Source organism: Lipomyces oligophaga (genome assembly GCF_038497815.1).
Source record: "Lipomyces oligophaga strain CBS 7107 unplaced genomic scaffold V1516scaffold_10, whole genome shotgun sequence".
NCBI classification, from domain to species: domain Eukaryota; kingdom Fungi; phylum Ascomycota; class Lipomycetes; order Lipomycetales; family Lipomycetaceae; genus Lipomyces; species [Lipomyces] oligophaga.
The window spans coordinates 17,683-37,708 of NW_027117794.1; the positions used below are offsets into that span (position 1 = coordinate 17,683).

Here is a 20,026-nt window from a genome sequence, read left to right on the forward strand (position 1 = left end):
TTCTACAGCAACGTCCAATCAGGAACCGAAGAAATGGAACTAATTAATCTTTATTTCAACAACATTAACTATACACATTTTTAAAGAAACCCTCAACCCATAAATACACAAGCAAACCCTTCATAATTACATATATTCACAAATATTTCCCTTTATTTTACTGTAACCTTTCTAAATATGTATGGTGCCCTTTATTTCTTGAATGCCTTATCATATCCAACCATAGTCACTCTGTATCTAGGCTTACCGCTATCAACATACTCCCAAGCTTTACCAAGTCCTTCTTCACTTATGTCAAATGTCTCAACCCATGGTTTGATATTGTTCTTTGAGGTAAATTCAAGCAAGAAGTCAATGTCATCAGGTGATCCTATGACAGATCCACCAACAGAGTATCCACTACGAAGCATGCTGAACGGAGTGATTTTCAAAGATTCAGTAATTGGAGGAGCGGTAATGAAGACAATCTTACCACGAGCAGTCAAAAGAGTCAATACCTTATCAAACTCACCTTCAGAGAAGGAGCTGGCAGTGATGACAATCAAATCAAGAGTGTCCTTGTACTTCTCTTCCCATCCTTTTTCAGCTGTCGCAATATAATGATCAACAGCCAACTTCTTAGAATCCGCTTCCTTGGAACGGGAACGAGAAATGGCAGTAACTTCTGCACCCATGGCCTTTGCGTACAAAACAGTCATGTGTCCGATACCACCGATTCCCTGTACACCGACCTTGGAGCCTTTACCAACGTTATTCTGGAACAGAGGAGACACACCAGTAATTCCACCACACATAAGTGGAGCAGCATGTTCCGAAGAAATGTTGTCTGGAATCTTAAAAGCAAACTTGGAGTTCACGCGAATATGAGAAGCATCTCCACCCTGAGTCTTGATACCACTCGGGTAAGCAGAGTAGTATGTGTCAACGGCATTTAAGCAGTTGTTCTCATAATGCTTGCAGCATCGAGCGCAAGTACCACAGGCATCACACTGAGCTCCAACACCAACGCGATCTCCAAGTTTGAGACCGGCCTTGGCTTTGGGTCCAATCTTGACCACTTTACCTACAATTTCATGACCCACAGCCATTGGAGTATAGATATCACCCCAATTGCACTTCACAGTGTGAATATCTGAGCCGCAGATACCACAAGCCTCGATCTCGATATCTACATCGTAATCGCGAAACTCTTGTGGTGTGTAAGAAAACCGACTAGGCTTTGTCCACTGCTTGACGTCCGTGATACCAATTGCATCGATAGTTTCTGGGTACATTTTGTAAGTCTTAATTGCTTCTTGTTGAGGTGTAATAGATGGGTTGAAAAGTGCATGAATTCACTTGCTATAAATACTAGTTTTTGTAGTAGATCTTGCGCCGACTTTTACTCGCCGCCACACTTACTATCGCGTTAAAGTGCTTACAATAATGCCGAAACCGCCGCTATTAAGTCCGCCGCACTTAAGTCCGCCGCGCTTAAGTCTATAGAACTGCTGTAGAAGCGATGAATACCGCCAATAGACTACCGAGACACTCTAGAATAGCTGAACTTAAGTGAATCAAATCCCGAAGGTCTCTCAATATTGCCGAATGTTACCGGAATGCTGCCAAATATGCTGCCTAATACATGTATGTGAACAGTAAGCAACTTAATTATACAGATCTCTATAAGAAAAAAGATTCCCACATCAACAATCATCAAATGTAGGCCAACAGCAAGATCGTAAAGCCCTTTTCATTCCCCATATATACCACACAAAACCCAACCAAAGGTTTATTGAAATTAACGAATGGCGATTGAGGTGTTTTAAGAAAATAATCTGAATATTTTAGTCGATGATGTTGAGGGCTGCAATTGATGGTATGAATAAAAGTATTTAAAAAGAACGACAGGTACTCCTTTCATCAATTCAAAGAATCTCAAATAATACAGGTCAACGATATCATCAAATAGTTATGTTTCTTATATAAATATATCTTATTATTATTCAAAGATTGGATTCTTGATTGCCAAATACCAGGAATTGAAAGCAAATCTTTACTTCCCGATACTCTCCATCATTATCGGTTCTTAAAGAAACAAACAAATATGATATGCCTCCCAATCAAAGACTAATGATCAATCCATGATATTACTAAAATTTCGTTAACAATGATGTTCAATCTTCGTTCTGGTCCGCAATTGAGATGGGCTCATACAGCTTGGTAAATGCCATTGGAGCGGTGGATGATACAAACATGCTTGCTTCGCCAGTGACGTGAGGATCCTCGCCTATCATGGTAGTAGGAAACCCAATATCAAACTCGTTCACGCTTTGTAAATACTTGATCTGCTCGTTTGTCAACTTGATAGACAGAGCTGCAATGTTGTCATTCATTTGCTCATTGCTACGCATCCCCAGAATTGGAAATACATTTGTTGCTTTTGCCATCACGTACGCGATTGCTATGGCAGCCAATGATTCGGTACCAGCTTCTTCGGCCACAACAGAAAGTACTTCATTCATTTTCTCTTCCTGTGGTGTTAATGATGCTGATGCGCTCTCACTAGCTCTGAATCGCAAATCTCCTGACTTCATGCGCTTTTCAAGCTGTTTCTTCGTCTTGAATCGTCCTCCGCCAACAACATCCAATGGTGCCAATGCAAGTCCAAAATGACGAGCCATCAGGAGAATATCACGGTCAAAATCACATCTCATGACATTTCAAGGTCCTTGATAAATACAGAATGGAGTTTTACCGTTTTCAGTGGCGTACGTGTTGGCAGCACTATCTACCCACGCAGGTGCATCCGAAATACCTAGATAGAGAACCTTTCCTTGCAAAACAAGCATGTGAAGTCTATCCATGAGCTCTTTGATTGACGTTGTGTAATCCCACAAATGCACATATAAAATGTCAACATAGTCTGTCTGCAGCTTGCGCAATGAGTCGCGTAGACTCAAGTTCATGCTCTTGAGGTGGTTACCTACATAATTCACAGTTGCACCCGTACCGAGTTCGTGTGATCGATACTGCGATGTGTGTTTAGTAGCCACAACCATCAAGTCCCGGTTGTTTCGTTCCTTCATCCACTCCCCGATCCATGTCTCGGACTGCTCGAATTGATATGCATTTGCAGTATCAATGAAGTTTCCACCTGCTCTGGTAAATGCATCGAGAACGTCGAACGACTTCTCCTGTCACATTACACCAGTCGAAGGCCATGTTTCGCCCGTCGACATGCCTCCAAATTGGAGAGGAGACACTCGAATACCGGCATGTTTGCTTAGAATACGATAACGGCCAAGTTCCGTGGGTGGTTTTGGTCTTGCAGAAAACATTATATAGAGATCTTTATGTGTAGCTCGCTATTAAAGGGCACCTTGTCAGTTTCGCTGTTAGCTCTACTTTATATGTTACTACTCATTACAGATTCCTATCTCTCTATCCTCTTTCTGTTGCTCATATCCGTCTGTAAGTTCCGGTATTTATTAAATCGGTTATAAACAGATAGTTACGTACAAACTCTAGCACATGAAACTCCGTAGACAGTCGTTAGTTCTTATAGACGAGAGATATACAACTTCTATCGTTCAATCTGGGGACAGATGGAAATTAATCTATGTAAGCTCTTTTTGCAACTACTGCTGACAGTAATGAAATCATTTATTATAACTCGGTTGCTTACAACCTCTAGATAATCTAAGAGAATATTTCGCCCTAAAATTGAACCAAGCGGTAGCTACATTGAAGACCATAGGAGTATCGACAATATCTACACATACAAACTCCTATCATCGAAACAAAATTGTACACTAATTTATATAATACCGATACTCTACCGCGAGCTTATAGATCTTCATAACCGATTGCACGGAAATTTTTGTTATACGCCATAGGTGCTGAAGAGCCAACAAGTATTCCCGGTACTCCTGTAGATCGAGGATCATCTCCAATCATATCAAGCGGAAAGCCCTTATCGAAATTGAAGACTCCTTCCAGATACTCGATTTGCTCCTTGGTCAGAATAATATCAAGAGCCTTGATATTGCTCTCTAGCTGCTCTTTGCTACGCACGCCCACAATTGGAAATACGTTGGGTGCCTTGGCCATAACATACGCAATGGCAACAGCTGTAGGAGAGTCAATACCATGCTCACTGCCTACCTTCAGCAGCGCTTCGGTCATCTTGGCTTCCTCCTCAGTGATCACAGGTTGACCGAACACTCCCGCTCGAGATCTCAATCCCTCCGCGGATTTCATTCGGCGCTCAACCTCTTCCTTGGTTTTGAACTTGCCCCCACCAACAACATCCCACGGAGCCAATGCCAATCCAAACTGACGTGCCATGGGAATGATATCGCGCTCAAAATCACGTCTCATAACATTCCAACGGCCCTGGTAGATGCAGAAAGGAGTTTTTCCATTATCAATAGCATAAGTATTAGCAGCACTCACCACCCACGCAGGTGTATCAGAAATACCAAGATACAACACCTTTCCTTGTAAAACAAGCGTATGCAGTGTGTCCATTACTTCTTTAATCGAAGTAGTATAATCCCACCAATGGAGGTATAAAATATCGATATAGGTTGTTTGCAGTTTTTTCAATGAAGCAGCAACACTCATATGAATACTCTTAGCATGATTACCACAGTAGTTAACAGATTTACCAGGTCCAAGTTCATGCGATCTGTACTGCGTCGTGAATTTAGTCGCCAGCACCAACAAATCGCGATTGTTTCTCTCGGTCATCCATTCACCTAGCCACTTTTCAGATCGCTCATACTGGTAGTTGTTGGCGGTATCAATGAAATTGCCTCCAGCAGCTACGAATGTATCCAGCAGATCGAACGCAGTTTCTTTTGACATTGTGCCTGCCATTGCCCATTGATCTCCAATGGACATGGCACCCAATTGTAAGGGTGATACACGTACTCCAGCATGAGAACTAAGAATACGGTATCGACCAAGGCTGGTTGGGGGAGGAGGTGCAGGTGCGAAGAGAGACATGATTGATATTAATGATCTGCTCTCTGCTAAGGCAACACTATATAATATGTAACTTGGCAATCAAGTGTATTTACGAAAACATCTTCCTTCAGATCATTGCGCAGCGCATGGTCCTATTTATAAATCGATTTTCTGCAAGTACCTGTACGTTTATAATAGCTTGAACTAAAGCGGTGAAGATGATTTCTATCCTCATCCATGCTCACATTAAGCTTCAAGATCCCAGAAGTCTCAACGGAGTTAATATCACTGGCCCATATCCCCATTTCCCGCTCCCATCCTATGGAATCTAGATTATGGAATATCAAGGAGTTAAACAAACTTGTATTTGTTTAAAACCGCACGTCTAATACTCCGCAGTAAGCAAAGCAGCGTGGAAACAACCGATCTCCGGTATGTCCTTCCTTATTGCCTTTCCACGTTCAAGATCGTATCTAGATCTTGTCCTCTGATCCAATCCAGTGCCTACTATTCTATATCTTTCCATCTATCTCTTTAATGGCTTTTAATCCAACAGCCATCAAGGTCACCTTGGAATTTAATCGCATAAGAAAAACCAAATGTCATTGAAAACTACTCGAGTACTTCCGAGCCAGCGAGTAGATGATTCCAATACCAGTCTCAATCGTACGGTCAACATCACGGTCCAGAATGCAGCATAGATCGCTGTTCGTCTTGGACAAATCAGAATGGCTATCATGGTCACCATCGCAAGACCTAGCACAAACACACCCGTTACCGGATCGATATCGTTAGCTGCCATGTCATGGATGAACGAAGTACAGCCTGCCAAGCACTGTTTACAGCAACCAAGAATCTCACCCCGTCAGTCTGCCGGAATAGACTCAGGATTATGTACTACGTAATCTACAAAGTTGCGATTTACAATGCAGTTGAATGCAGACCGCCGTCGATGTAGCCGACTAATGTTCCACTTTGTGTTTGGAGGAGAATCGTATATGTATCGTGGAACATGCTCTAGCAACGCCTTATGATGCTGATTGAACTCATGTGCATATTGAAGCATCCAAGCAAGGTAGTCGGCTTGCGCATGGTGTGTTAACTGAAGCGAGTAGATAGTAGCGTTGATCCGGTTGATAGACTTGCGCATAGACGAGTTGGTGATCAATTGTAGCAAAACCGCACTATCGTCCGCCACCATTTTGTCCGCCACTATAAGATGATGATACATATGCGAGGGCATTGAAATAACAGAGCTTGATGGATATGGTACGATTTCCTCGTACTTGGTGATGCCGGATGGTGAAATCAAGTCGATCTACGACAGCATGTCGTTTTCGTAGCAGTAAACACACCAAATTATACAGCAGAATCCCTGGGACTGATTTTTGTTCTGCTTGATATATGTCCGTGCAGCCATCGATACTAATTGCAAGTATTTGAAGCACTCGCCTATTCGCACCTTCGCTCCTAGATAAAATCTGCGCCAGTTAACGTACCTTCCAGATCTTCAAATAACATCCAACAGCTCTCCTCGGCCTCCAGATTCTACTTACGCTGCCAAAGCTGCAGCCTGTATACTATAAATAGAATTGTTGGTATTCAATGCCAATAGCATTGCTGTATTTTTCCAGTACTTGGCTTCGATTTCGCTGCACTCTGAGTGCTGTGTCGTGTTTTCTTCAGATATGTCTTGCGTTGCTGCAGACGCACCAAATGTCACCACCATATTCAACAGCAATGCCACACCAAGCTCCACATTGGTATCCCCTGTTATGGAAAAAAGAATATTTATGATCTCAGAATCGAGTATTGGATAGTAACAGTGTACGTTGATCATGTAGTAGGTGATGTACTTTGCAAACTGTGTGTCGTCCAGTTGAGGGATCTTGAATGTCGTGAGCTTTCCAGGGGCTTCCACCACACTTTCATCTCGATAGAATGGAGCTAGAGCATCAAACATAGCGACCCGTGTATCATGGGTAGTATTAGTGAGAATATCTGCTACCACCGGTCAGTTAAAGACTCTCATCATGCTTCGAAAGTGCTTCCGTGGCATCTCCAGACCGGCACCGTCAATAAAATGTCCTCAGACCGTGAATAGTCACTGTTCACCGTCCGTTTATTTGTCTTTGAAGAATCTCCATCCCCACTATGGATTGGTGGATTACTTTCCAGTCTACGAATTGGCTCAAGAAGCACTTCTATATTAATTTCTGGTCTGCTGGTGGTCGTATGTCTGCAAATCTAGTTAGCTAGTCTGTTCTCGACAATACCACATCACACCTACTTTAATCCCGTGCTTTCGCTGTACGTACACTCCTACCCTTGACTCTCGCAAAAAACGAAACTGTGGATGAGCGCGGTCACATCTGGATTTTCTCTGTCGACATGCATTGCATGCTCTGTCTGTTCTCTTGTGCTTCTGTCGTCCTATAGAGTCGTCTACTGTCCGCTTCTTCCTCGGCATAAAGTTAAAATGGGTTTCCGATGTTGGGCATTTAGAGCAACGGAGTAGTTTTGTCAGATGTCTTTTGCTGAATATTTGGCTTTTTCGACCATTTTGTTCTCCAGTAGCTCCAAATGAATACAGCTTGTAGTGCACAAGCTATAAGTACAGGTTCAGTAATGGCTCGTCTCTCAGAATTAGTGGCGACGGAATGATTTTGATTTTTCTGCTTTGTGGTCTTGTTTGTTCTTGGCTGTTGTTTTCAACGTTGTCGTGTTCTTTAAATGATATAATCGTTACATTTTGGTTTTTATTTTTGTGCGTACTAGTGATAACAACAAGTATTTTTCGTTTTTTTTTTACCTAGGAATTGTTGGAGGCCTATTTGTTATCAAACTGATTTTTGCACTCTTTCTGCTTTTTGTATTTTGTAACACTTTTCGAAATTTGTTTTTACTGTGCTGATTACTGATGCGGGATGGTCCCATGGGTCGATATGTATGGTATTTTTTTTCAATCACCGCGTTGCTTAGATCCTTCGTATGTTCTTTCTCAATACACCGAGTCGTTGGTTGGTCCAAGTGCAAAATGCTATTTTTCTTGGTGCACGGTCGGTTCTGCGCCAATGAAACATATAAATGAGCTCATTTGCACGTGCAAATATGCCTTGTCCTCTGCAATACTTCGAAACTCAGTACATTGTATTTGAAAGATTGTGTCTTTTGGGAAGTTTCCGATATAGAATATCCGGTTCCTGATGTTGTTCCCTAGGTTCCGTTCGATTGGTGGATATGCACGGTCAATGTCTTTGTCGTTGGCTATTCATTGTGTGATGGGTTAGTAAGGCGTGTTACGTGATATTTGTTTCGTTCTATGTCCTGCAAAGAACCCTCAACTTCCTGGTATTTGGCTTTTGTATATTTTTGGATATTTGTAAGGGCTGTATGGATCAATGATATCCATGGTTTGGATTTTTAATCGGACGGAAATTTTCAAGTCGGAATTGCGCCTTTTCTTTGCTGAATCATTTTAATTAGCTTTTATCTTGGCTTTGTCGTTTAATAACTTATCGGATCTATGCGTTGTTCTCACCTTTACAACTGGCTTAGTCTCTTTCATGGGGTTGTTGTAGCCTGGATACTCACGCTCAATTTCGGACCTTGCTTTCTTCTCAGGGTAAAAGTTCCGGGGTCCGTACTATATTTGGGTATTGTTGGTTTCTCATCCTTGACCCGGATCGCACCGGGTCAGTGCAACTTGAAACTTGCGATTTCTTCCGATACCTTTCGCTTCCTCCCAATTATTCAGGAACGCGAGCGTTAAACACATCGTCGTGGGCCTTAACAATACTTTTCGATATCGCTTTTGCCAAAACCTGCTCAAAATATCTTGCTATAGAAATAGTATCGTATTTTTTTTGCCATCACCTCTTTTTTAGTTGCCGCATTGGAACCTGGTATTTGGTTCAGCATTCTCGTGTTGGTTTGAAATATCTCCTTTTCAACTTCTATTATATGAGCAAGCGTGGTAGATGTCGTTCTACCAACATTTATGACATGATACCGTCCTGACGTATAATTTGTATTGTCCGAACATCTAATATTTTAGCAGAGTTAGAGAATATTTTATGTGAAATCCGTAATTAATAAAACAACGCCATTGGATCTGTATAATATTAATTAGCTCGAATCAATTCTAATTTATTGTCCGGTTACTCAGATTTTGTCTTTGCACTTTGCCGTTCTACGTTGATTTATCACAATCAATTTTTTTTGTTTCTATAGTTTTACGGAAATTTGTAAGTTAATACAAATAAATACAAACAAGTTGAATTTGTTTATTAAAATATATAATAAAATAATAAAATACCTTTCCGCTATATTTTTTTGAACAAGTTACTGATTAATTCAATTTGATTTCAATTATTTGATTCAGCTATGTCTAATCTAGTACTAATCCATAATTGCCTATACTAAACAAGTATTATTTATGTAGTAATAATGCATCAATTATCTCAAAACCTATTATAATCACAAGTCTTGTTAGTAAACATGAGAGTCAAACGATCATATAATCTGTGTTTGAGGGTTTGCTGTCGCTATCAAGTCTATACGAGCATAAAATTATAAGATATCTTAGAATGTTAAACTATATAGAAAGGCAAGAGCATTGAGCTACTTTTGATATTCTAAATCGCCCCGTAGTTCGACCAATCGTGATACCTCTCGACCTACTTCATTATTTAAGCTCTCAAATCCATGGATCACGCCCTCTCTGTCTCCTTGGCTCAATTCCTGACTCATCTTGAATTTCCCCTCCAGCCTTTTAATCTCAATCTCAATGCCGATGATGTTTTTTTTCATAATCTCAATATATCGTTCTGGCGCATCTGACACTTTCCACTCGGTCGGCTTATCCCCTCCTGTGTAGCCCATAGTGGTCGTCTCATTATGATGGCTAAGATCGCTAATCTGTTGTTGGAGAAATGCTGAGGTGTATTCTGATTTGGAATCAAAGTAGACTCTAGCTCTTCCGTATGCTTGGACAGCAGCATAGTTCCAAGTAGGAACGACCTTGCCTGATGTTGGCTTAGTTTCGGTGTAGAACTTGGGGGTAACGTAATGGTGGGCGGCGACAGAAAATATGACTAGGACTTCGTCTTCTAAGATATTGTTTAACTGAGGGCTCGCGGTCAAAGTGTCGATGATTGCCTTGCTCTGCGGATTTGCTCGCGCGAGATGCCCACGCAGGCATCCAAGTTCGGTCTCGCTAGATCGGTCTTGGACATCAAGAATGAAGGAGATGTGACTGGATTGCAAGAATGGGTATAGGCTTGATTGGATGCCGGTTGTTAAATTCCGAGAGGATTTTCGTGAATAATATGGCGAAGTGACCGGAGGTCTGCCTCTGCATGGGCTGAGCGAATGTACATGATCAGCCTAGTAGATGGAAAAGATGATTGGAATGTACGACTTCTCGACATGCAATAGAGAAGTGCTACAGTCTAAATACTGGAATTATTCAGTAGACTATTTTTCCCTCGGATAGCTGCCTCGGATACCACTAGGTAAATAATGGTGCGCCTGTTATTGTTAACTGTGAGTCACAAGTAGATACATTCATGCGTTCATGCGTTCATACCTCAACACACTTGTATGTTCTTAAAGGTATTGCTGTAAACTTGATCGACTAATGCAACTTGGCCATGCAGACTCATAAATTCATCGCCGCTTCCTTCGCCAAATGATATTTTCGGTTAATTAATTCATCAAACTTACGCAAATGTATATCGATGGTATAAATGAAACAAATTTGCCAGTTCAGAAAGTGAGGGTTGTAAGTCTAACATGTTTCTCATAACGGATTTGGATTTCGGTCGTATCTTTCGTTCCGGCGAATTGACGTAGAACGGGTTGTCCCGAAAGATCCGATTAACCATAATTGTAAGCTCTCGCGAAGTAAACCATTTCCGCAGAACTTTGTACGAGGACACCTCTAAAGGCGAAGGGGGCATGAGGTAAAGATATAAAATTGAAAGGATGCACGAAGAGAGACCGTATACAACCCATATGCGACGCCATGTTGTTGTAGGATCTCCAGCAGGTCCGATACTAATGATTTTATAACTAACAAGAGTGAACATGAGATCAACCAATGCAGACTCTGGAGCATCCCAATCTCCTATTCTCTCATACCCTTGAAAGGTATAAAATGATTTCATACAGCAATCGGAAAAATCACGAGCAGAGCTTCCAAGCACAAGAATTGCCACAGCTAGAAGTAGCATGAAAATGTTGCTAGTCCAGTATTGAGCTATGGATCCCAATCCTATAACAAGGAGGCATGCGCCAACCAAACGGCGAGGATCAGCCACATGCGGTAGATTTAGTTGAAGAAGAATTGCGGCCAGGGAAAGCAATAATATCAATACAATGAAGGCGACAAACACAGCCTTTGCCGACGGAGAATTCTTAATAATCGTAAATGCTATGAAGGAGATTGATAATCCAACACCGTTCGTACGAAAGAAAAAAGAGGACAAAATATTCAAAATGAGGACTTGGCCATTGATCTTCCGTTGAACCCGGCGCTCTTCTCTCAATGTCCAGCGTGCCATAGGATCGAACGACGGTATCTGTTCGTACAATGCGTTCAGCCCAAGTGCGTCTGCCTTTATGGGATCATCGAAAATAGACTGTTGAGTTGCTACACAATCCAAATAATGCTCCTTCCTAGCAGCTGACATCCAGAAACGAAATTTGGGACGCCCACTAGACAGTTCGGGCCAGTCTTTTGGAATATTCAAGATATTGGCATCTTCTCCATTCAATGCCTCCTTGTAGGACTCTGTCAGAACAATCTCACGATTAGCGAGTAAAAGCGACATTGATGAGCTTATATGGGTTTAACCATACCAAAGAAGACAATATTCAAAAATCTCGGAGAGCAAAGATGGAACGTTGATCAGCCGTACAGCCAAAAACTGAATAAATGTCTCGTGCTTTCATTTAATATCGGTCTACCAGTTTACTGCGGCCAAGCCCGCTTCGTTACCATGTTCGGACCATCTCCCAGCACGTGAGGCTGTTTGGCCATTAAAGACTAAAGACATGAGGGATTTATATCGCCTTCGACAGTACGTTTGAACTAAATCGTTCAATTATCTGGCCTTACAATTTTTGCTTGCTTCAAATCTCGATAGAAGAGGTTTGGAATCAGAAATGTCGATTCAATTCGATGATTTCGAGGTTATTCTCACAGAGGCTGATAAGGAGGCTCTGAACGGAGAGGACGTAAATGTTCTCAACATTCCAAAGGACTGGCCTGAATTATCTGATGTTCCATCAACATTCAGTTCCTGGACACTAGCTTCCCGGAATGAGCAGTATTTAGACTGTGTTGCAACTCGGCAGTCCATTTTTGATGATCCGGTCAAGTCTGAGGCGCTTGGGCTCAATTCGCTTTACAATGAGCTTCCTTCCTTCGATGTCCAGGCACGTTGGTCTTTGAGAGAAGAGCATCTGCTGATGCGGAAGGTTAATTTCAAAGTATTTTTTATATCGCTTTTTTCTCTCTTTTCATTTTGTTTGGGCTTCAAAGGGCAGCCGCCATTGGCTATATCATATCTATGTACTGATCTGGATATTTCCAAAAAAGTCTTTATAGTCATTCTTGTAACAATGTCCTTCTTGTTTTACGCAATTCTTATTCTTTCAAGTTTTTTATTGAAAAAGGCTAGTTTCAGCCAGTTACCTAGCGCTTCTTTATTTGCCGCCGGACTCGCTTTAGTTGCTCAGTACTGGATTACGAACATTGCCGAGCTATTTGTGACTCAGGCTATTATTGCACTTGGAAGCAGTTCTGCATATATCTTTTCCACTTCTAGTGTCAGATCATTTTATACAGGTCAAGATCTTAAGTTCATAGCATTTTTATTTTTACCAGCCTTTCTATTCATTGATCTTGTATTCAGCCTTACTGGCTATTCTGTCATTAGTTTGGGTAAAGCAGGAGATCCAGCAAGATGGCGTGATGCATCGCTTGTATATGGTATTTTGTCATGCTTCATTGCCATTGCATCGCTTCATATTTTCCCTCCTTCACCCTTGACGGCCTCCTCATACAAAATTCTTCTAAAGCGGTTTACTTTGCGGGAACTGACAATTATGGTCAATCGCGTACTGCGAGACAATCCGTTTCTTGATAGTTCACAGACCAGATTGATGAAACCTAAATTTAACAAAGCAGCAGCGAAGAGTGTGTTTTTTAGCCTTCATGCATTATTATGTTGTTTGGTTAGTTTTGTCTTAGTGGTGGTTTTAGAAATGTCGTCGGAGGCATTTAGGGAGCATATACTGAAGCAGGATCGATTGTCCGCGAACTTATCTGGGAACTCTTGAGAAGGCTCTGTTTTGCGAGGATATACTGTAATGATATAATTTGTCCAGGTGCAATTCTGAAGTTCATTTGCTATTTGGCGTGAGTTGGATACTATTATAATTTATTGTTTTGACTCTGAATCAGTTAATGTTATAATTCTTCTTAAGCTGAGACTGGCCCTTAATTAGAGAACTACGGCATTGATGTGAGAGCAGTTAGGTAGGAGCAGTTCGTATGATGCAAGTACTTTAGTTTCGCACAGCCTACTACGGAAGGTATCCTTGTTCGGAATTCAAAACCATCAGTTAGTTCCTTAATTACCATAGCTTTCACAGCATGCATTGCACGAGGAGCGAAGAAATTAACTGACACTAAAGTTCTTCTGTTTTATTAAAATGCTCGGATGTTGAAATACTATTGTATATTTGGTAATACTTCGAGGTTCAGTGATCCGAGCGGTGTGTGCGGCTGCAGGAACAACAATACGTATCTCACGAGCTCTATCCTCAAAACTTCATTAAAATGACATATATTGTGGAGAAATTCTAAAAAATTGCAACTGCATTTGGTGGCGAAGATACACCACCAATAACATTTATCGGTATCGAAACGAAAAAAAATGAATATCTACGAAGTTCATGGCATTTGACAGCCAAAGCTTCGAGATCAAACAACTCGCCGATTGGAATCCCCCACCCCGCGAGACATGTGAAATGCAGAGATAATGTTTCTGATGGCGAAGGAAACGCCTCAAATGCTAGCGCGTCTCCTACAAGCCCACAAAAATGATTGTTCCAAATCCACTCGAACAGCTCGTCTGACTGTTCCACTCCGATTGCTCTGGGTTCACTTGAGTTGATGTCTGGTAATGGAATGGAAAGCTTGCGGAGTTGCATAGTGGTTCCAGATCGGATACACAAAATATCACCGTATCGCAACTCTATTTGATAGTCAGTAACTATCTGTTTGAGATGAGCCACTGGTATGGCATGTCGCTCGAAACAAGAGTACTGGATTCCTTGCTCTTCAGCCCACCTAGCGTAGTCTAGCAGGACACCTCTGCCAATAATTCCTTTCTGAGCAAGATATCCTATTCCCAGTCGGTCACTACCTGGAAATGCAATTTCAGAGCCCTTGGTGCCACCGTACCACACGTATTGCTCGTTCTCAGGGAGCGCTGTTTTATGTGCGGGAGTGACGCCGGCAGTCAAAGTTAAGGGTTGCGAGTGATGACGAAATCCATCCCATTGAGACCCGGCTTGAGGATTGAAGTAAATCTCGTCATCGAAGGCTACTGGAAATGGGTTATAGTGAATATCTACCTGAGCACCTTTGCGATTAAAGAATGGTACAGCGACTTCTTGTACTGGCATCTCCAAGTTGACACGCTCGCCGGTACGAATCTCCGAGGCCGCACACTGAGCGATGTGCTCAGGGGTCAAAAGTCCCACCATTCCCTCGGACTCTCTTGCAGAGCCCTTGGGATATGGCCAGTATTGCTGCTTATTAGGTAGATCCTGGTAACTTGGCAGATCAGCAAACGTTTTCGGATATGAGTTCATTGTTTAGTGCGATCCAATTTTCACACTGCTCAAAAAACTCATGCGATCGCTGCTAAGAGTGCCCTCTTGAAGATAGGTCTGCAAAGCGGGCGGATTAACGTTGACTTATGAGGGCTCAAATAAGTCATGTGGATTATAGCGGAGTCGTGTGGCTGAAAATAGGCTACGAGATGCCGCGGAATCTTATTATTACTCTTCGTCCGAGCTTTATTTTCAGATTCGTTTATTTTGTTCTGCGGGGTAACAATGAATCGTGAATTTGCTGCCTGGGCAAGCCATAGCGTGGGGTTGACTTTTACTCTTTTCTTTCAGTTTACTCTCTTCGTGCCGAGCTTTGAACGTTTTCGGCCCAGGAACGGCAAAACTTTACATTCACTTGACCGACCGGTCTGCTCCATTTCAAATGAAGCAGATGTTCCCTGTGCTCAAAAATTCTTACAATATCTAGACTTAAACTTATCTTCGGCTACTAATACCGACTACCGCGGATTCACATCTCTAGAATGCTGTCGTACAATTGAAGTCTTTAAACAAAGCGCAACAACCGAGCCGAGATTTACACGGCCATATATGTATCGCTCACTACTAACTAACCGAGACATGAACTAAAGTTCCGTCATTCCTTCTCCAGAAAATTGGATCTTGAATATCAGTTCTTTGGTTCCCCGCATTCAACTGCCTGTTAGTCTCTCCTTTCCGGTTGGTACAAGTTAGACATGATCTGCTACATCCTGTTTGCTTCCAATCTTCGGCTACTGTATCTTCTGTCATTCCAGTGTAACCACCATATTTCATGGTCAACTGAATTGTCATTATTTTCTGGAACCATATTTCAATCATCAGAATGACAATTTTCAATCTGCGCGGACGAGCATTGGTGCATGTTGTTACCCTCATGTGTTCCACTTCGTTTCTTCTCTTTGGCTATGACAATGGGGTGATGTCAGGACTCATTACGTCTGACCAGTTTTACGAAGTGTTTCCATCATTGAATGGCAATTCAGATCTTCAAGGAACTGTTACATCATTACTTTGTATCGGCTCATTCTTTGGTAGCCTTCTAATTTCCGGCGTTGGAGATCGTCTTGGTCGCCGACCATGTGTCCTTTACGGTAGCATAGTAGTTACGCTTGGTGTTGTTATTCAGACAGCTGCCTTTAGCGTGGCTCAAATGATTGTTGGCCGCATCACTACTGGATTTGGTTTGGGCATGCTTACATCTACGACCCCTGTATATCAATCAGAATGCTCTAAAGCTGTCCATCGTGGTCATGATATTGGAGTCGAACTTTCAACTTTGATTGTGGGTATCGTCATAGCTTACTGGATTGATTACGGCTTTGCCTATCTTCCTCATTCAATTTCGTGGCGTTTTCCTTTGGCTTTTCAGCTAGTCTTTATTTTTATTCTCATTGTATTGGCTTATTTCTTACCCGAGTCACCTCGATGGTTACTCTTGCATGACCGCATCGACGAAGGCTTGCAAGTAATCTCAGATCTTCGTGGCTTACCTTGTGATGATCCTGATGTTATACGGGAGCGTAACGAAATCATGAGTTTTTCAGGGGATGATATGAGTAGTCAAGTGAGCTGGAAAGATTTGTTCCTGAATGGTGGTATCCAACGAGGTACTCGTGTTGGTATCGCTTGCTTTGGATCCATGTTGCAGCAGCTTACTGGAACAAACGCTCTTACATATTATTCGACTGTAATTTACGAACAGAACGTTGGCCTGAGCCGACACCTATCGCTGCTTATGGGCGGCTTCTTGCAATTGTGGTTTTTGGCTTCTTCTATTGTGACGTGGTACCTTATTGACCGGGCAGGCCGTCGACGGTTGTTTTTAACTGGTCTCACAGGAATGACGATTTGTATGGCTGTCTTATCAGCCATGATTCATACTCCTGGAAAAGGTGCTGGTATTATAGCTACAATCGCGACTTTTCTGTTCCAGTCCTTCTTTACTTGGGGCACGATGGCCAACACTTGGGTATATCCTTCAGAATTGTTACCACTAAGCGCACGGACTAAAGGTGCCGCACTTTCCACTGCTACTAGCTGGATATTCACATATATGGTTGTACAGATAGTCCCTGTTGCTGCAGCCAACATTGGCTACCGACTGTACATTATTTTTGCTGCGCTAAATGCAAGTATGTGCATTTTCTGTTACTTCTTTTTCCCCGAAACTGCATCGCTTAGGTAAGTTTTCCATCTTGACTAGTTTTGTTTACATCTCGTAGCGTCTTCGATATCTAACTGGGAATAGTCTGGAGTCAGTGGACATGCTGTTTATTGATAGCGCGGATAAAGGAATCGTTTCAGGACTCCGGCAAGCTGTTGAGAAATCGTTAGATGTGAGAAGCCAGTACAAAGGCAGGCATACGGAAATTGATTTGCAATTGAATCCTACTCTCAAAATTGAGATGGTGCATCAAGAGTATTCTGATAAGAACGATCTTGCTCAACAAAATTCGGTCGTGTAATATTTTGTCAATTTAATAATCACTTTAGGGACACTATGCCGAAAATTGTTTTCAGATATCTTGGAGTCAATATATTATCAAAGCTATAAGAAACTTTGGAAGTAACAAAAGTCCAAAGACTTAGTAGGTCATGACGATTGACTTACGTGTCATCTTTCTTGTATAGAAAAGCGATTTGAGGGTTTAAGCTCTAATTTCCTTTAAATGTGTCGAGAAGCACTGATTTCAAAGCCTGGCGTGTACAACCAGCTACTTGTCAAAAAATTAAGAGTAAAAACAAGTATTATTTGAAATCAGTTGGATCTCTACTCAAAGCTGCTTACGAAGATAATATTAGGTAGCCTTAGAGCACTAACATAGATTGCTCAAGCAGCTAATCGACTAGAGATCCCAGTTCGAAACTAGCCAAAAATTCGAGTTATAAAATAAATTATATCTTCGGCTGATTGGTTCCAGCTGGCGGTAAATCAAACACAAACGAAAGCCAATCTATGTCCCAGGAATTCAGATTGGCCATTCTCTGTAAAATATCATCGTCTTCTATGGGACCAGTAAGTAGACTCAATGAAGAGTCTGGAACTGGAGCATCAGCCTTACGAAGACCCGTAGTCTCTTCATGTGGAACAGCCGGCGGGAATCCATTGTGATTAAGTATCGAATTGATTTCATTGCTGAACACAGCAGGAACTTCTTTGATAGTTTCGTCCGAAGATCCTGATGGAGTGGCTATCTCGGGTTCAGAAGGAGCAGTGAAAATAGTTGATGTAGTTGAGGGACCTGAATCGGACTCCGTAGATGAGGCATTACGGGCACTATTTCGCAGTTCGGCAGGCGTAAGGTTGCCTAGTGTCGATTTTGCAAGTATTTCGGCCGGTAGAGATGCCCATACCAGATCTTTAACTTTAAGCACGGCCTTCCATTGCGACTCTGCATAATCTGAAAGCTTGTGCAATTGCATATATTCATAGTCACCAATCGCTTGCTCGACAATACGTATCCGACCATCAACTCCCGACTCTTCAAAACCTTCTTCGCTGATAGGCTCATTGGGGTGACAATAAATATCCTTCATAACTAGAATGAGACTGTGGTGTGGTCTTACTACTCTGAAATACCATATAATCGCCTTGCATTCTGGAAGATTTGCATATTCAATACATAGCCGCAGGACTTTCGTCGCTGCAGTGATCAAATCTTTTCGCTTAGATACCCAACCATCCAAGCTAGGGTGGTACAACATACAATATGTTCTAGAACATAATAACTCCATATATAAGCACGCCATATTCCGAAAACTTTCCAGTTGCGCAAGCGATGCCTCTGGATGGCGCTTTTCAAATGTCATATTTCGCAGTTTAGCAATTCTGACTTTAATCTCTTTTGCATAATTGTTTGCTTCTTCAACCAACTGAGCAAACTTAAGGGGACGTACTTTGCGAAGACCATATATATATTGAAGTTGTAGTCCCTGTATGCGAAGAGCACCATGCTTGCCGTTCGCAAGAATTTGGGACATTTGCTCTTGTTCATAGCCAACGTTTTCATCTGGCATCTCAACATCATGCGAACCATCAATAATCGTCGGTGGTAAACCGCAGCACACAGAACCACTAATATCCATACACATAAGGTGGAACCAGAGACCTCGACGAGTCTTTATTTCAGGTGGATCGAGACCAAGTTTACTAAACCGAGTAGGATCGCGGTATAGTCCCATCAATTGAGCAACTCGAACAAGCTGAGCTACTTCCGTCGCATTATGAACAGATGAAGATCTGTGAGTACAGCATTGATGGATTACAGCCGCAATGAGACAATCTGTGGTTGGTCGACATGGGAACAAACACAGTTTTAATGATAACTCAAGAGCAGTTTGATATCGTTCCACCTCAGCTTGATATGTTAACTCTGTTCTTAAACAGGGCTCACCTTCAACATAGTTCAGCTCCTCACTTTTGGTCAGACAAGCACAATAACAAATCAAGAATATTACTGACACAAAAGTTGGAAATTTTTGTTCATATCGAAAGGTAAGCCAAAACTCTGTATAGCGCTTGATCAGATCTGTTCGATCAAACAAAGGAATCAGTGGCTGAATCGCTCGGAGATACTGCTGGAGACATAAATCTGCCTCAGACTTTGAGGGAAGAAAATCGGCAACTTCGCCCAGTACTTCCTCGTCAGTCCTCGGCTCAGACTGTAGTAGAGTATTTGAGCGGACACTTTTGTCTAATACATCCTCAAACAGAGGAACCTGCAGGAAGTCTATCAGCATGGGGTTCACTATCGATCAAATCATATGATACTTACATCTTCCAGCATGGAACCCCAATAGGCCATATTTGCATATTGAGATTCGCCCGTGCCGCCATCGACAGTCATGACTCCAAGCATATTCTCGCCGCCCTCATCGGTGGGTGCTTCATCTGTAGTTTTAGTTGTGACTTCGTGAACCTGAACTGCTTTATTGTCTGGACCAAGATCGTCAGATGGCGAGGCTAAGCCATTACTAGTTAAGTCTTCCTCCCTCACATGATTAGGCGAATTCCGCTTTCGTTTGGCAGATCTCCTGCATTCTGAAGCAGTAGTTAGCATATACTCGCACTTCGTGCTCATAGTCTGGCACTGGCTGCAGGCCGGCTTCAGCTTGTCGCATTTGACCTTGCGCCGATAGCAAAGAAGACAGCTAGTAATGG

General features: G+C 42.1%; 10 protein-coding genes across 10 annotated transcripts; 2 read left to right on the forward strand and 8 right to left on the reverse strand.

Moving 5' to 3' along the window:
• Positions 1-34: 34 nt before the first annotated feature.
• Positions 35-1,685, reverse strand: V1516DRAFT_681756 (GroES-like protein). The gene is made up of 2 exons (XM_066923287.1): positions 1,402-1,685; positions 35-1,350 (listed from the first exon to the last, which is right to left on the reverse strand). The coding sequence occupies exon 2, from the start codon at positions 1,272-1,274 to the stop codon at positions 192-194; it is 1,083 nt and encodes a 360-aa protein (XP_066774937.1). The 5' UTR covers positions 1,275-1,350; positions 1,402-1,685; the 3' UTR covers positions 35-191.
• A 471-nt stretch (positions 1,686-2,156) lies between these two features.
• V1516DRAFT_687816 (NADP-dependent oxidoreductase domain-containing protein) lies at positions 2,157-3,259 on the reverse strand (the record flags this gene model as incomplete). The annotated part of the gene is made up of 4 exons (XM_066923753.1): positions 2,157-2,691; positions 2,755-2,965; positions 2,993-3,176; positions 3,254-3,259. The coding sequence occupies 4 exons, from the start codon at positions 3,257-3,259 to the stop codon at positions 2,157-2,159; spliced, it is 936 nt and encodes a 311-aa protein (XP_066774938.1).
• A 346-nt stretch (positions 3,260-3,605) lies between these two features.
• On the reverse strand, positions 3,606-5,405 carry V1516DRAFT_115148 (NADP-dependent oxidoreductase domain-containing protein). Its single transcript, XM_066918600.1, has one exon. It carries the CDS (start codon positions 4,990-4,992, stop codon positions 3,829-3,831), a length of 1,164 nt encoding a protein of 387 aa, XP_066774939.1. The 5' UTR covers positions 4,993-5,405; the 3' UTR covers positions 3,606-3,828.
• A 413-nt stretch (positions 5,406-5,818) lies between these two features.
• Positions 5,819-6,916, reverse strand: V1516DRAFT_687818 (uncharacterized protein; the record flags this gene model as incomplete). Its single annotated transcript, XM_066923754.1, has 3 exons — positions 5,819-6,271; positions 6,309-6,378; positions 6,510-6,916. The coding sequence occupies 3 exons, from the start codon at positions 6,914-6,916 to the stop codon at positions 5,819-5,821; spliced, it is 930 nt and encodes a 309-aa protein (XP_066774940.1).
• A 2,660-nt stretch (positions 6,917-9,576) lies between these two features.
• V1516DRAFT_697413 (transcriptional regulator) lies at positions 9,577-10,334 on the reverse strand (the record flags this gene model as incomplete). The annotated part of the gene is made up of 2 exons (XM_066924088.1): positions 9,577-10,234; positions 10,297-10,334. The coding sequence occupies 2 exons, from the start codon at positions 10,332-10,334 to the stop codon at positions 9,577-9,579; spliced, it is 696 nt and encodes a 231-aa protein (XP_066774941.1).
• Positions 10,335-10,676: 342 nt separating this feature from the next.
• Positions 10,677-11,789, reverse strand: V1516DRAFT_687820 (uncharacterized protein; the record flags this gene model as incomplete). The annotated part of the gene is made up of 1 exon (XM_066923755.1): positions 10,677-11,789. The coding sequence occupies one exon, from the start codon at positions 11,787-11,789 to the stop codon at positions 10,677-10,679; it is 1,113 nt and encodes a 370-aa protein (XP_066774942.1).
• Positions 11,790-11,862: 73 nt separating this feature from the next.
• V1516DRAFT_116089 (uncharacterized protein) lies at positions 11,863-13,754 on the forward strand. Its single transcript, XM_066918603.1, has one exon. It carries the CDS (start codon positions 12,124-12,126, stop codon positions 13,300-13,302), a length of 1,179 nt encoding a protein of 392 aa, XP_066774943.1. The 5' UTR covers positions 11,863-12,123; the 3' UTR covers positions 13,303-13,754.
• A 41-nt stretch (positions 13,755-13,795) lies between these two features.
• Positions 13,796-14,949, reverse strand: V1516DRAFT_681774 (uncharacterized protein). Its single transcript, XM_066923288.1, has one exon. It carries the CDS (start codon positions 14,842-14,844, stop codon positions 13,828-13,830), a length of 1,017 nt encoding a protein of 338 aa, XP_066774944.1. The 5' UTR covers positions 14,845-14,949; the 3' UTR covers positions 13,796-13,827.
• Positions 14,950-15,571: 622 nt separating this feature from the next.
• Positions 15,572-17,545, forward strand: V1516DRAFT_115884 (putative hexose carrier protein). Its single transcript, XM_066918602.1, has 2 exons — positions 15,572-17,046; positions 17,114-17,545. The coding sequence occupies exons 1-2, from the start codon at positions 15,689-15,691 to the stop codon at positions 17,328-17,330; spliced, it is 1,575 nt and encodes a 524-aa protein (XP_066774945.1). The 5' UTR covers positions 15,572-15,688; the 3' UTR covers positions 17,331-17,545.
• A 215-nt stretch (positions 17,546-17,760) lies between these two features.
• V1516DRAFT_629877 (uncharacterized protein) lies at positions 17,761-19,925 on the reverse strand (the record flags this gene model as incomplete). The annotated part of the gene is made up of 3 exons (XM_066919908.1): positions 17,761-17,942; positions 18,108-19,584; positions 19,641-19,925. 3 exons carry the CDS (start codon positions 19,923-19,925, stop codon positions 17,761-17,763), a joined length of 1,944 nt encoding a protein of 647 aa, XP_066774946.1.
• Positions 19,926-20,026: the final 101 nt, after the last annotated feature.

What these genes read in the sequence shown, in the direction of transcription:
- V1516DRAFT_681756 (XM_066923287.1), bottom strand. Translation starts at nt 1,274, where the DNA reads ATGTACCCAGAAACTATCGATGCAATTGGTATCACGGACGTCAAGCAG.
- V1516DRAFT_115148 (XM_066918600.1), bottom strand. Translation starts at nt 4,992, where the DNA reads ATGTCTCTCTTCGCACCTGCACCTCCTCCCCCAACCAGCCTTGGTCGA.
- V1516DRAFT_116089 (XM_066918603.1), top strand. Translation starts at nt 12,124, where the DNA reads ATGTCGATTCAATTCGATGATTTCGAGGTTATTCTCACAGAGGCTGAT.
- V1516DRAFT_681774 (XM_066923288.1), bottom strand. Translation starts at nt 14,844, where the DNA reads ATGAACTCATATCCGAAAACGTTTGCTGATCTGCCAAGTTACCAGGAT.
- V1516DRAFT_115884 (XM_066918602.1), top strand. Translation starts at nt 15,689, where the DNA reads ATGACAATTTTCAATCTGCGCGGACGAGCATTGGTGCATGTTGTTACC. An exon ending in CCCGAAACTGCATCGCTTAG is followed by an intron (nt 17,047 to 17,113) that starts GTAAGTTTTCCA and finishes AACTGGGAATAG; the next exon opens with TCTGGAGTCAGTGGACATGC.